At 28.5% G+C, this 13,381-nt stretch overlaps 2 protein-coding genes across 2 annotated transcripts in view; one reads left to right on the top strand and one right to left on the bottom strand.

Moving 5' to 3' along the window:
* The window catches only part of LOC124422600 (flotillin-2), an 88,087-nt gene that overhangs the window by 53,590 nt on the left and 21,116 nt on the right, over positions 1–13,381 (bottom strand). The gene's annotated exons all lie outside the window — the stretch shown is intronic.
* Positions 1,528–9,403, top strand: LOC124422595 (glucose dehydrogenase [FAD, quinone]-like). Its single transcript, XM_046959269.1, has 4 exons — positions 1,528–1,748; positions 3,890–4,730; positions 5,247–5,430; positions 5,556–9,403. The coding sequence occupies exons 2-4, from the start codon at positions 4,314–4,316 to the stop codon at positions 6,866–6,868; spliced, it is 1,914 nt and encodes a 637-aa protein (XP_046815225.1). The 5' UTR covers positions 1,528–1,748; positions 3,890–4,313; the 3' UTR covers positions 6,869–9,403.

Below are 13,381 nucleotides of genomic sequence, written 5' to 3' on the forward strand. Positions count from 1 at the left end.
AAAAGAAACGTATCGTTTTTATCATAATGTTAAAAAATATTCTTTGAATTGTTTTTTGGTATATGGGATCATTATAAATATAAATAAATACTATATTCGATTATATAAATATTACGTCGCAGGTTATGGGTTGAGCCTTCAAAGTTTCACTGGAGTATATATGGTTGCCTATTCGTAGGCGTTCCTATATATTTTATATTTACATTGATTTTGATATAATGAAAAATTATACGCATCGAGTACTATATACAATTAAGATAGAAAATATTTTTTTATTTCATATATTAAAATGGATAAAAAAGAACGATCTTCCCAATTATACATATTACGTATTGTATCTGTGTGTTATATAAAATTCACATAATAAACTGTTTGCTTCACAATCGCATGATTTTATCTTAGTTCCCAACGACAATTCAATTAATAAGAAAACTATTAAAATAATGTTAATGGATGAGTACACACATACACTATACTGATATAAATTATAATTATGAATGAATGCTAATTTTCTGTCTATGTATTCTATTGAGTAAAATATGTATTTATGTTAAATTGTTTAAATATTAACAAATGTTCCTGCGAAGTATATAACTAATAATAATTTGTAACCCCTGATGAAAGAGGTAAAGAACAAAGAACAGAAATGATCGATTAAGTCGAATGCGGGTACATATGTTTGTTGATTTCGAAACTAACTATGAAGAAATTATTTGTAAGAAATACGTAAAAAACAAGTTTTTTATTGACATACATAATGGAAATTGATTAATGTTTTATGTAGAATAAACTGATAAAATTTATATTAACCTACATTACGTGAAAAAAAGATCACACTTATTATGGACGATTTAACTTATTTAATTTTTTAATAGTCATTTCATCATTATACGTATTAATAAATAACAACTCAGCAAAAACGATTAGATAGTTCTATATTAATCATCATAAATTTAAAATAGATCTAAAATATCGATTCATATGATAATTACAACTCTTAAGTTCTAAAAAAAAATTGTTATAAATGTCAATAAGATATGCATTTTGATAATACAGTAAGAGAATAAATTTCTCGTCTGACCTAAAATCTAAATTTACGAACATTGGCGAAATCTTATAAAATACCAAGTAGAATGGAGACTTTCTTTTCACTTAAGTGAGCAAATGTCATTATCGTGCGATTTTTACCGGCAAAGAATACTCCAAGTTTGTTATGAAATCATTGCAAATGGATTAAACGTAAAAGTAAAAGTAAAAAGACTCTAGAAAAAAAATATAATAAAAAATTGTTATGAATAATTATGCACCTTGATCTATATCACAATTACCATGCCAAGCCTAAGTATTAATGAGCAGCTAGAGGGTTAGAGGCAAAGAATAAATATATACTAAAAGGCTCGTGATAGGCTTAATAAGAAAAAATTTAAAAATGGTGGTTAAAGTAATTTCGTCATATTAAGGTGGTGGTAGTCAAGGTTTATATGTTTCATCGCCACATTCGAACTTTCAGTCTATCGCTTTCTCTGACACAGTGAGCTACACGATCCGTCTCAGAATGAATGTATGTGAAACTATACTAATAAATATCGCGTTTATAATTAATTGATTTGCAATTATGGAAAAATAATGTCGAGACATATCGATAAATGACGTACATTGTGATATTTCTAACGAAGACATTTTGGGAAGGCACTGTTTGTGTTCTAATTTTTAAGTGATCGCTATAACATAAAGCAAACGTAATACTGGTGAGTATTCTTTTTCGAAAGGAAAAGCACGAAGTAGAATCTATTATACTATATTACATCGGTCACCACTCACGTTCACTTAAAGAAATTACGCAATACTTTGGTGTTCTGAAATTGCATTAGATGCTGTTTAGCAGCTCTACGAAATCGCAAATTAGATACTATGAAATATACTACTTGACAAGGGAACATCCCAAATCGGGACATTCAAACCTTTGTCGATATTTAAACATATTAGCTTTTAAATGTAATTTTATTTCTTTGCTGTTCCTTTTCATTCATACAGTCCGAAAATCATCCTTAAAATTATATCCTTTTTTCATAATTCTTTTGCTTTTTTCCAAAATCGTTACAAATATATCGAATAAATTCATCCAGAAAAATTATACGTTTAAATGCGCCTATAATGAAAAAAAAAGAAACATTTTTTAAGTAATTACAAAAAATTACAAAAACAAGTACAAAAATTGTTAAAAAATATGGAAGTTTTTTATACAAATAAAGAATGTTTTACATTTGTTACTAACGCTTGCAATATATCAAGTAATACATCAATGGGTGTTGATTTTTCTTTTTGTTTTCAAATTTCCAATTGAATTTGCAACAAAGAATCTAGCTAATTTCATTTTGTTAGCAGATTTCACGCTAATTACATTTACTTAATGTAAAGAATAAATTTAATTATGTGTAGACATAGTCAACATATTGAAAAAATCCCCGTGAAATTTATAGAATATTTTATTGATGATATTAATAATCCTTTACCATGTAATCAATATGAAAATAATCTGCAATGTACAAAATAATAAGATATATTTTACATTCCCATGTAATTTCACTTCCCAATATTTTCTTGCGCAAACCTTGCATATTCTTTGAGTTCCTAGAATTTGAGAAATAGAAATACTATTTTTTACTACATTTCTAAATTTATTTTCTGATGTCAATTTCAAAAATATAAAATTTATCAAATTTTTCATAAACAATTAAATTTCTGCAGCGAGTCGGTGATGTTTAAGAATATTTATTTAAAATACGTATACCTATGTTTAAAAATAGATTCATAAAGAGGATCAAAATAATTTTTAATTCGTCCTAATAATTACTCTATTTTAGTAGATCATATTTTCAGAATTATTTTTTGATATTTATTGAAAAATATAAATGAATAATTTTGTAAAATGGTTTTCGTAATTTGTCTTGTTTTTATACGTACAAAATTTATACGTATTACAAACCTACATACACCGAAATAGTTTTTGATCCCTCATAGAATATTAAAAATATTATTCATCTATTATTTTTTACTTTCATTAAGTTTTGAGAAGTATTCCATAAAATTTCTGTATAGTTTAAATATAGTTTTAAAAATTAAATATATTTCACAACTTATACGTTGTATAAAAATTAAATATTACACAGCACTTTTATATGATCGCAAGACGTACAAAACGAAAAATAAATCTTTCATATTTATGAACAAAAAAAATAAGGAATTTTTTTCAAAAACTATGAGCAAAAATAAATTCAGTAAAAATTGTTGATTTACTCGTTTTCATAAGAAAAGTCAAAAAAGTCAACAATTGCAAACAGACATCTCGTTCCAAAAATATAGAAAAAATTAACTGAAAATAATCAAATGTGATATAAAATAGACGCTGTCATTACGATTAATGAACTAATATATTTAACTAAATTCGAATGTGAATTTATACTATAAATAAATGCCAAATAAATCCGATAAGTTTAGCATCAAAATTTGGTGTTAAATATCAAAATTAAATATTACAGATTTTATAACTGTTTAAGAAAAATGAAAGTCAATAAATCATTTAAATTTTATTTATATAATTAAATAAACCACGATGATGTACTATACGTTGTCATAATCAAGTAACTACACTAATTAAATAATTATCAGTCATCACTAAAGTATCACGATATCCATATTTATTTACACATGATACGAAATATAATACATAAAAAATAAAAAAAAATTCTTAAAATCCGAAAAAAAACAGAATTACGAAAAAAGGATGTTTCGGACAAAGTTAAATTTAAAATACGTAACAAGTAAAAATAACATTTCACTTAGAAAAAAATAATCTAAGCTAAAATATATATAATTTGTTGAATTTCAGTATTCCAGATCTTATCCCAATAACTTGTTTCAAATGAGTTACAATATTCTCCTAGAATATCGTTACGAGAGTATCGTTATTAAGAAGAAAAGGAAATCAATGAAAATGTCCTCACTGAATGTAATGACGAAATATTTTTCGAATACTTAAGAAATATATGCTTTTGAAAAAATAATTACAGTTAATTAAGAATAAAAGTAACTTCAACAAAAATCGAATATGACAGTACAATGATTTACGTAACAATCTTGTTTAATTACTCAAGCTTGATCATCCGAACTCATAAACGAAAAAGAGAAGTAACTAATAAAAGTTACATATGGTTTCACCGAACGTCCTTGACTGATCGGTGTTACAGTATATGTACAGTTTCGCTTTGATCGAAGAGGAAAATAAAGGCCTAGCTAATTAAAAGTCAAGATCAATGATGACGAACATTATGACAACTGCAGCAGCAGCGATACAAACGAATATGTTTGCGCTCGGTATTGGAAAACTGAGTATAATACCGATTCTAATATCTGCCTTAACTTACTTCAATTATTATCTAATGGATCCCGAAAATCAACCACGAGTCACAAAAAATCTATTAAAGGAATACGATTTCGTAGTGGTCGGTGGCGGTTCAGCTGGTAGCGTTGTTGTTAACAGATTAACAGAGAATCCAGAATGGAGTGTACTTCTTTTAGAAGCGGGTGGTCACGAAACCGAGATTACGGACGTACCGATTTTGTCTCTATATTTACACAAAAGCAAATTGGATTGGAAGTATAGAGCTCAACCACAAGATAGTGCTTGCCAAGCGATGAATGATCAACGTAGTTGTTGGACCCGAGGGAAGGTAACTCCTTTGATTTAGCCGCGATGCAAGATAGTTAAAGAAATGGACAACAATAACAATTATTTCATAATGAAGACTACTAGAATGTCAGACTATAGAGTTATAATGTAAAGAAGGTCAAGTATACGTAAGATATAATCGAGTCGGAGAGAAAGTAATCCGACGCGGTAAATATTAGAAACTCGTTCGTGGATACGGTCATTTACAAATAAAAACAAACAGATGGTTGCTAATATAACGTAACAGCTGTAAGAAATTAAAAAAAAAACAACAAATAGTTGAAGATACTTGAATAAATACATGAGTATTTCTCTAACCCATATTTAATTAAATTATCTATTAATTCATTTATTCATTGATCAAACGGAATGTCTATGTTAGGCCAAACCTACGAAAATAAAATGCAATAATATATATTATATAAATTAATACAATCACAGATCATTACAATCTTTCAGGTTACTCTTGAAAAAAACTACTTAAGATTATTATATTATCTTATTGGATTGATTCTAGGTATTAGGAGGTTCAAGCGTACTTAATACCATGTTGTATATTCGTGGGAATCGTCGTGACTTTGATCAATGGGAAAGCTTTGGTAACCCTGGTTGGGGATATGACGATGTACTCCCATACTTTAAAAAATCACAGGATCAAAGAAACCCATATTTAGCGCGGAACACCAAATACCACAGCACAGGTAAGCTACGATTTTGATTGTTCATAAAATTAAGAAAATTGAGATGATTAATATTTTGAAACAACAAGACATTACAAGTGATATTGAGTCATCCATTCATTCTCATGCAAAAATGGATATTTCAGGTGGGTATTTAACTATTCAAGACTGTCCCTATAATACGCCTCTGGGTCCTGCCTATCTTCAAGCTGCAGAAGAAATGGGTTATAACATCGTGGATGTAAATGGCCAACAACAAACGGGCTTCGCATTCTTTCAATATACAATGCGCAGGGGCGCTAGGTGTAGTGCAGCCAAGGCATTTGTACGTCCCATCAAATTTCGAAAGAATTTTCACCTATCGTTATGGAGCCATGTTACGCGTGTTCTCATAGATCCAAGTACCAAAAGAGCATATGGTGTAGAATTTATTAGGAATGGTCGTGTTGAGACCGTATTTGCGAAGAAAGAAGTTATACTTTCGGCAGGTGCTATAAACACCCCTCAATTATTGATGCTGTCTGGAATCGGTGCTAAGAATCACCTCGAAGATCTCGATATTCCAGTGATTCAAGATTCACCTGGCGTTGGACAGAATCTTCAAGATCATATAGCCGTTGGTGGTCTAATCTTCCTCATCGAACATAAGATCAGCTTGGTATTCACTCGTTTGGTGAACATAAATACAGCATTGAGATATGCAATTACTGAGAACGGTCCACTAACTTCGAGTGTTGGTCTCGAAGTAGTAGGCTTTCTACCCACTAAATATGCCAACCAAACCGATGATTGGCCAGATATAGAATTTATGATTACTTCTACCTCAATTAATATCGGTGGAAAACAAACAATAATCGCCCATGGCATATCCACCGAATTTTACAATGAAGTCTATGGAGAAATCATTAATCAAGATAGTTTCAACATTTTACCAATGTTGCTCAGACCTAAATCTCGTGGATATGTGAAATTAAAGTCGAAAAATCCGCTCGATTATCCATTAATGTATCACAATTATTTGACGAATCCTGATGATGTTAATGTTTTACGTGAAGGAGTCAAAGCAGCAATTGCATTTGCTGAGACGAGTAGCCTGAAAAGATTAGGAACAAGATTTCACAGTAAGCCATTGCCAAATTGTAAACATCTTCCAATGTTCACGGATGAATATTGGGAATGTGCAATTCGTCAATACACAATGACAATTTATCACATGAGCTGTACTGCGAAAATGGGTCCACGATCCGATCCAATGGCGGTCGTAGATCCCTCTTTAAAAGTATATGGAGTAGAAGGACTTCGAGTGATCGATGCTTCGATCATGCCTACGATCACTAGTGGAAATATCAATGCACCTGTGATAATGATTGGTGAAAAGGGTTCGGATCTCATAAAGAAGGATTGGATGTCTAGACGAAAGAGAACTAATGAGACTATCTCAGGTTCTTTCAATCAATAATAGATATTTTGGATAGTTCATCGAATGAAAGTAAATTAAATATTTTTATTATTACGTCATATAAAATAATTACGAGAATAGATAGAAAGCTTTAATATGTTGCTTTATAAGGCTTATGATTACTATTTGTTTTTTTGTTGTAAGAATGATGTTCTATACAGATAATATGTGCTTAATCAAAATCTATTTATATCATTTAACTATCCTAACCAAATTAACTGTAAATTGTTAGAGATGATTTATATTTTTAAAAACTCTATAATCGAATTTGTTTGCATGTTATCCATTTGGAGTTAACATTTATTACATCTTGGGATTTTACAACGAAGAATTGTAGTTGGCCCTCTTACTTCTTTTCCTTTTTTCTTGTTTTGTAATTTTTTACCTATAGAATGTAAGATAGGATGTTCTCCCTTTTACATCCTTATCATTCTTAACATAAACATGAAGAAATTTCTTTTTTATAATCTTAGTGACTATACATTATATAATAGCCAATCTCTTCTTATATAAATGCCAAGCATGTATTATTTTTAAATTCAACTATAGACGCCAATATCAATAATATCATCTTTTTGAATGAATTTTTATCCGGTACAATGCAATTAATCAGTCGACTAAGTTTACCTCATCCGTGAATTTATTCTATAACGCTACTATATTTGGGCTTTCAAGATCAATACTTTCCTAAGTCTTTTTGTTCCATCTCTTCAATGTACTTGTTAGCTGTGCTCCATAATATGTATTTATTACAGTCACACCATCTATATTTATACAGTATACTTCTTAACTGTTTTTCTTTTTCGCTACTTCATCAGAATGAATAATTTTTCAATTTATTTGACCGTACAGTTGCAATGTTTTGAATTTCGATTTTGTTAAGTTCTACTACTAAATCAAAACTTTTTAATAACAATTGTCTATATAAATTTTGTGAAATAATATTCTTAATACAATTTTGGAGAGAATTAACGCTCCCATTAATTTTTTTTTTCTATCTGCGCAAAACCTACCATTCCTACGAACATAGAATTTTTAAAGATATCGCAGTATGACAATATTACCAATTACCACAAATCCTTCACATAATAGAATATTTATTATCAATCTCTGTATAATTATACGATTGAACAATTTAATCAAATTTTAATAAAACTTCGTATACACTAGAGGGTTGATGTCAGTAAGCGTAAGTAAGTGTTAGTGATTAGAATAAAAATCTTTTTGAGATTTTACTTCATTATTTACAAAATAAACGTAACACCTACAAATTATTGGATTATCTATGTAGGAATAACGTGGCAGCATACTACTCTGTCAAACAATTAATAAGTGCAGCAGGTATCAACGAGTTTTTCGCACTAGAACTTATTTACACGTTATTAGAGAGAGCAGTAAGAAAAATTCTTACAAAATGTTATTTAAGAAAATTAAATATTATTTTTGTTTTCAATGTATTAAACTAAAAGAAACAAGGTAAATTTTCTACAAGTGTCAACAACGTGTCATAAATACTGCAGGAAATTTTTTTATATAATAAATTTTTTTAAACATATTAGTTTTCGTAACCATATGGCAATACTATCATATGTCAAGAATTTCTGTTAAAGTTAATTTTATATTATAGCCATTCATACATTTTTGAAAAATCTTTCTCTTGAATAATAATATGAAAAAAAATAACTCATAATAATAAAAATCCAAATAAACTTATTTATTAATGATTATATGATTATATATATTTATATTTATGATGTTAACTAATTTCAAGTTAACTAATTTGTTATTTTATTATTAAGAGTAAGAAGAAATTATTGCGGTAATTTCACAGCAATTCACATCAATTCGTTATTGCAAACTCATACCCTTGTAATATACAACATCATTATTATTTCAACCAAAATACAAACTTTTTCAACAATTTTGAAATATTCATTGTAAAAGCGCTTAACATCAAGGACGCGGCAACATAATATTCGATAAGATAAACAGTGTTATCTTTCATGGATAACCAGACTTCTTGGAATTACATTGTCTTCTCCAATTAAAACTTACTGATAAAATCTACACCTGAAATATGTTCTTACTTTACTTGTTTTCTTTCAACGCGATAATATGGATAAGGTTAATATCAATTGCGGAACATAGCAAAATTCACAAATGAAATTATTTTACCCCCTTTCTTTGATCTTTATAATCGTTCCCAAAACGTTAATATACGAAACAAAACGAAGAGATATATTATAACTCTTTGAGCACGTACAATGAAATACTGGATGAGAAATATTAAACCTATACCGACACGTGAAAGAGATTTGGCACGATTTCTTTTTTTTCAGACTGATTAAAATTCGGCATATTTTTGGAAAAACAAAAATACATTTCGGTCTCCACGTACGGTATAATAATCAAATTTAAATATTTTCTCATGTAAATCCAAACAAAAACATGTTGAATGGCTCAGACCTACTACACTTTCCCATAATTGTTAATGGAAATACTAATGCACCAGTTATCATGATTGGCGAAAAGGCAAATGATATTATTAAAGAAATATTAACAAAAAAAAATGTATGAATAGTTTTAACTCTCTTGCAAAAATTATTATTTATAATGTACATTAATTGAATTATACATAATCTAATATATAACATTAATATGTATTATTACGATACACTCAGGGTTGCATCAGGGTTGGAATTTGAATGTATTAAACTTGATACGTTTGTCTTGTTTTTCATTGAAATAAATCGAATGATATTCTTAGATATGATCCTATTCATAAATGAAGAATGAAGCATAATAATAAGTCTTACTAAGAGTACAACTGGTAACTAGCGTCTTAGAAACATTTAAGATAACGTATGAATTATACAGGCTCACTTAAGGATAAAATCAGCAAAACTGATGGCAATGTAATTTTTCATTCAATTTTTTCATCGCATTACACTGTTACATATATTTGTTTGGAGTTTACTGTTGAAATAGCTATTTCTTAAAAAGGCAGCAAATAAGAAACAGCACATACAATTATACCATTCCAGAGTATCTAGACATACCTACGACCAATAAAATTATTCTTTACCATATTCCATTCCTTTTTTTCATTGTTTTTGATTATTCCAATCGTTTTATCGAATAGTCAGATAAAAGGAAAAACTTTTTACCAGTGTAGCTAGTAGCATCATTAACGAAATATTATTTCCGAAACTCGTAATACGTAACGCTAGTCACAAATATATTATATATTGTAGCAAATATTGTTATATAACATTTCGACTAAAATTAATAAATTGGTCAATCTCACATTGATATTGATAAAAATTAGACCGCTGTGATTAATTTCGATTCAATTATGGTTTATAATAAATTTAACAAAATCTTGGGTAAAACGTGCGAAAATAATGAAAGCAGAAACGTATCAAATTCTCGTATGACTAATCGTTTGCTAAACCTTAAAAAAAGAACTAAACAAATTTTTACGAAGAAAGGAAACGTGTAATACGACGTGAAAACGTAAACATGAAAAAACCTACAATCATATCCCCATTTCTATTGATACTCAATAAATGTGCACTGAATATTCGGGAATGATGATAAGTAAGAAGAATTCGGATATCATAAAAAAAGAGTTGTGTATATAAACGAAAAAGAAACGGTCATATATTCAAAAACTATCATAAGTCTATGGAACTGGCCATCAAGATTTTTAATCTATTGCATAACGTGTCAAAGTAATCATCGAAATATGCATGATTAAATCCAAATCTCAGACATTTTAAATTATCATTGTAATGTTTCTATTTGTGTAAGCGCTGGGTAAATTTAATTAGTTGTATTTGAATGAGATCAGTCGATCAACAGTTGAACGAGAATATGATATGCTATTGGCGAACTAAGCTTATTTGAGAAAGGAAGAGACATAACTGGAATATTGAGAGTGGAAATGAAATGGAGATATAACTTAAGTGAGATAAGCAATGCATTTAAAATTTCCAAAACCATATGCGTGAGTGAGGTGTGGAGATAAAAAACGACAGAAAAGACGGGAAAAAAGCAAGATAAAGATTAGTCATTAGTAGACCAAGAAAAGAGTACAAAAGGCAGAAAGCGATCTTAAGTAAACTGACCCCAGTGTACAGAGTAAAGTGCAAAGAGTTATACACCATTATAAAATTTTAATTAGTAAAATCCCTATTAACCATAAAAGCGATTTGAATTTCACTAGACTGCATCTTAAAGACAGGATTATAAAAAATACCTTACAATAATGTTCTACATCGCCATTATTTAAGATATCTAATTATAGAAGAGTCGTCCAGCAACCTGAAAGGTGTCTCGGTGTGATCATTACGAATTCGAAAAGTCAGTTTGGCAGCAAAATTTAGCACTAATTATTTTATATGATCTAGTAGGTGAGTAAACTCACAGCTTGCGTAATACAAGTTGCTTATGCTGAACTCTTTAATGTCACGGACGGATGGAGTTATTATCCTAGTCAGTATAACACATATCTTCCTGAATGAGATAACGGTACGACTTGATACGCTTTTATTATCAATTATTTCTTCATTCTTGCAATTCTATCCAGTTAGAAAAAAGTACATGTGCTCTTCGCATCACATTGATTTCTTAATCTCGAGGATAATCTTGTTCAGTAATGATACTTCATCCGTGAGCTAGGAAAGTCCTGAGAGAATCCATGTCCTTTACTTGTTATTGGACTTGTTATCAACAGTTGTATGAATCATTATAATTATTATCAGGTTACTTCTTTAGTTGATTGAAATACGATCAGAAATGATTTGAAGTAACGATCATAATTACAAGATGTAATCACTACTTATAGCCTAAAAGATAGTTTAGAACAATAAGGAGTCTCGCGTAAGATACTGAAAGAACAAATTAATATAAACAAATCCCACAGCTCCGCAAAAAATCAATTATAACTTAAAAAATATAGATATAAATAGATAGATGAATGGAATGCCGTTATAGGTTATTTGATGGGTTTTGATGTTACTTAATGTTATCTTGATATGACTTGATTGGCGTCATCTGTCGATAAAACTTATCGATTGAGAGTGTATTAATCAACTTCTTTCTTCTCTGTAATTATGTAATTCTAACTAATTAATAAATTTTAAAATTTTGTATTTAGTGAAAACCTATATCCGATATTTACGTTCGGTAGAATTATAGGTTTTTTTTCTTTGTAAGCTACTGTGGGAACCAAAAGAAAAAAAAATAAATTTTTAACGAAAGTAAATAACGTATCATAAACGCTATTTTTTTCAAAGCAAATTCTCTTACACAAATTAGCTATCGAAATATCGATGTCAAAAACTATTAATGAAACCAGTTTAATATCATAGCATTTACATATCCTTTTACATATCCTTGACCGACTTTTATCTTGAATAATAAAACGAAAAAAATTCATAATGTTTTTTATATAAAATAATTAATATTAATTAAAATAAAAATAAATTTATAATAAGAAAAATCAAAATTAATTTATTTACTAATAATTATTTAACTTTATATATTTATATTTGTAATGTTAACTAATTTGAAGTTAACTAATTTGTTACTTTATTATGAAGTTTAAAAAGAAATTATTGTAGTAATTTCAAAGCAATTTACATGAAATCATTATTGCAAAGGTATCTTCTTATAATACATAACAGCGTTATTATTTGAACCAAAATATTATTCTTATTATTAATGTGTCTTAATTTCGCTTGATGAAGCAATTAAGATCAAGGATGTGGCAACTTAATATTCGATAAAAACTAGCGTTATGTCCCATGGATAACCAGATTTCTTCAACCTAAAATCTTGTCCAAAACCTACCGATAGAATCTACAGGTAAAATAGATTCTCACTTCATTGCATGAATAAGGCTAATATTAATTCCGTAGAACATAACGTAATGCACGTAAATCAAATTATCTTATCTCTTTTTGTTGTTTTTTATAATGGTTTTCAAAACGTTACTATACGAAACAGACGAAGATATATATTACAACTCATGAGCACGAAGGATAGACAATGACATTTTTTAAGACAACTATATAAACACACTAGAAACAACACAAAACACAGACTTGAATACTATCCAGCATTTCTGGTACTATTTAAACAGAAATGTGACCCCAAATAACATAAAAAAAGAATAACTTTTATTAATGTATTTAAAAAATTAATCATTAGTATATAAATAATAAATTGTCTACGAGCTATTATAATCGCAAATAATTATCATACAAAATATTGATATATATTTTAATATATCAATATTTCGAAGTAGAACAAGTAGAATGTGTAAACTTATTTTTCGACAATAACATTCTTGTCATATTGAATACTTTGTTTTTCTTTTCTTTATTTATAAAAAATTATACTATTTATAGTATAAATAGTATATTCATTTGCTCATTCTATTACCCCACTAAACATAATTGACTCATTCATTCGTCTTATACCGCTCATTTCTTTATATTTGTATAT

Source organism: Vespa crabro, chromosome 3 (genome assembly GCF_910589235.1).
Source record: "Vespa crabro chromosome 3, iyVesCrab1.2, whole genome shotgun sequence".
Lineage (NCBI taxonomy): Eukaryota > Metazoa > Arthropoda > Insecta > Hymenoptera > Vespidae > Vespa > Vespa crabro.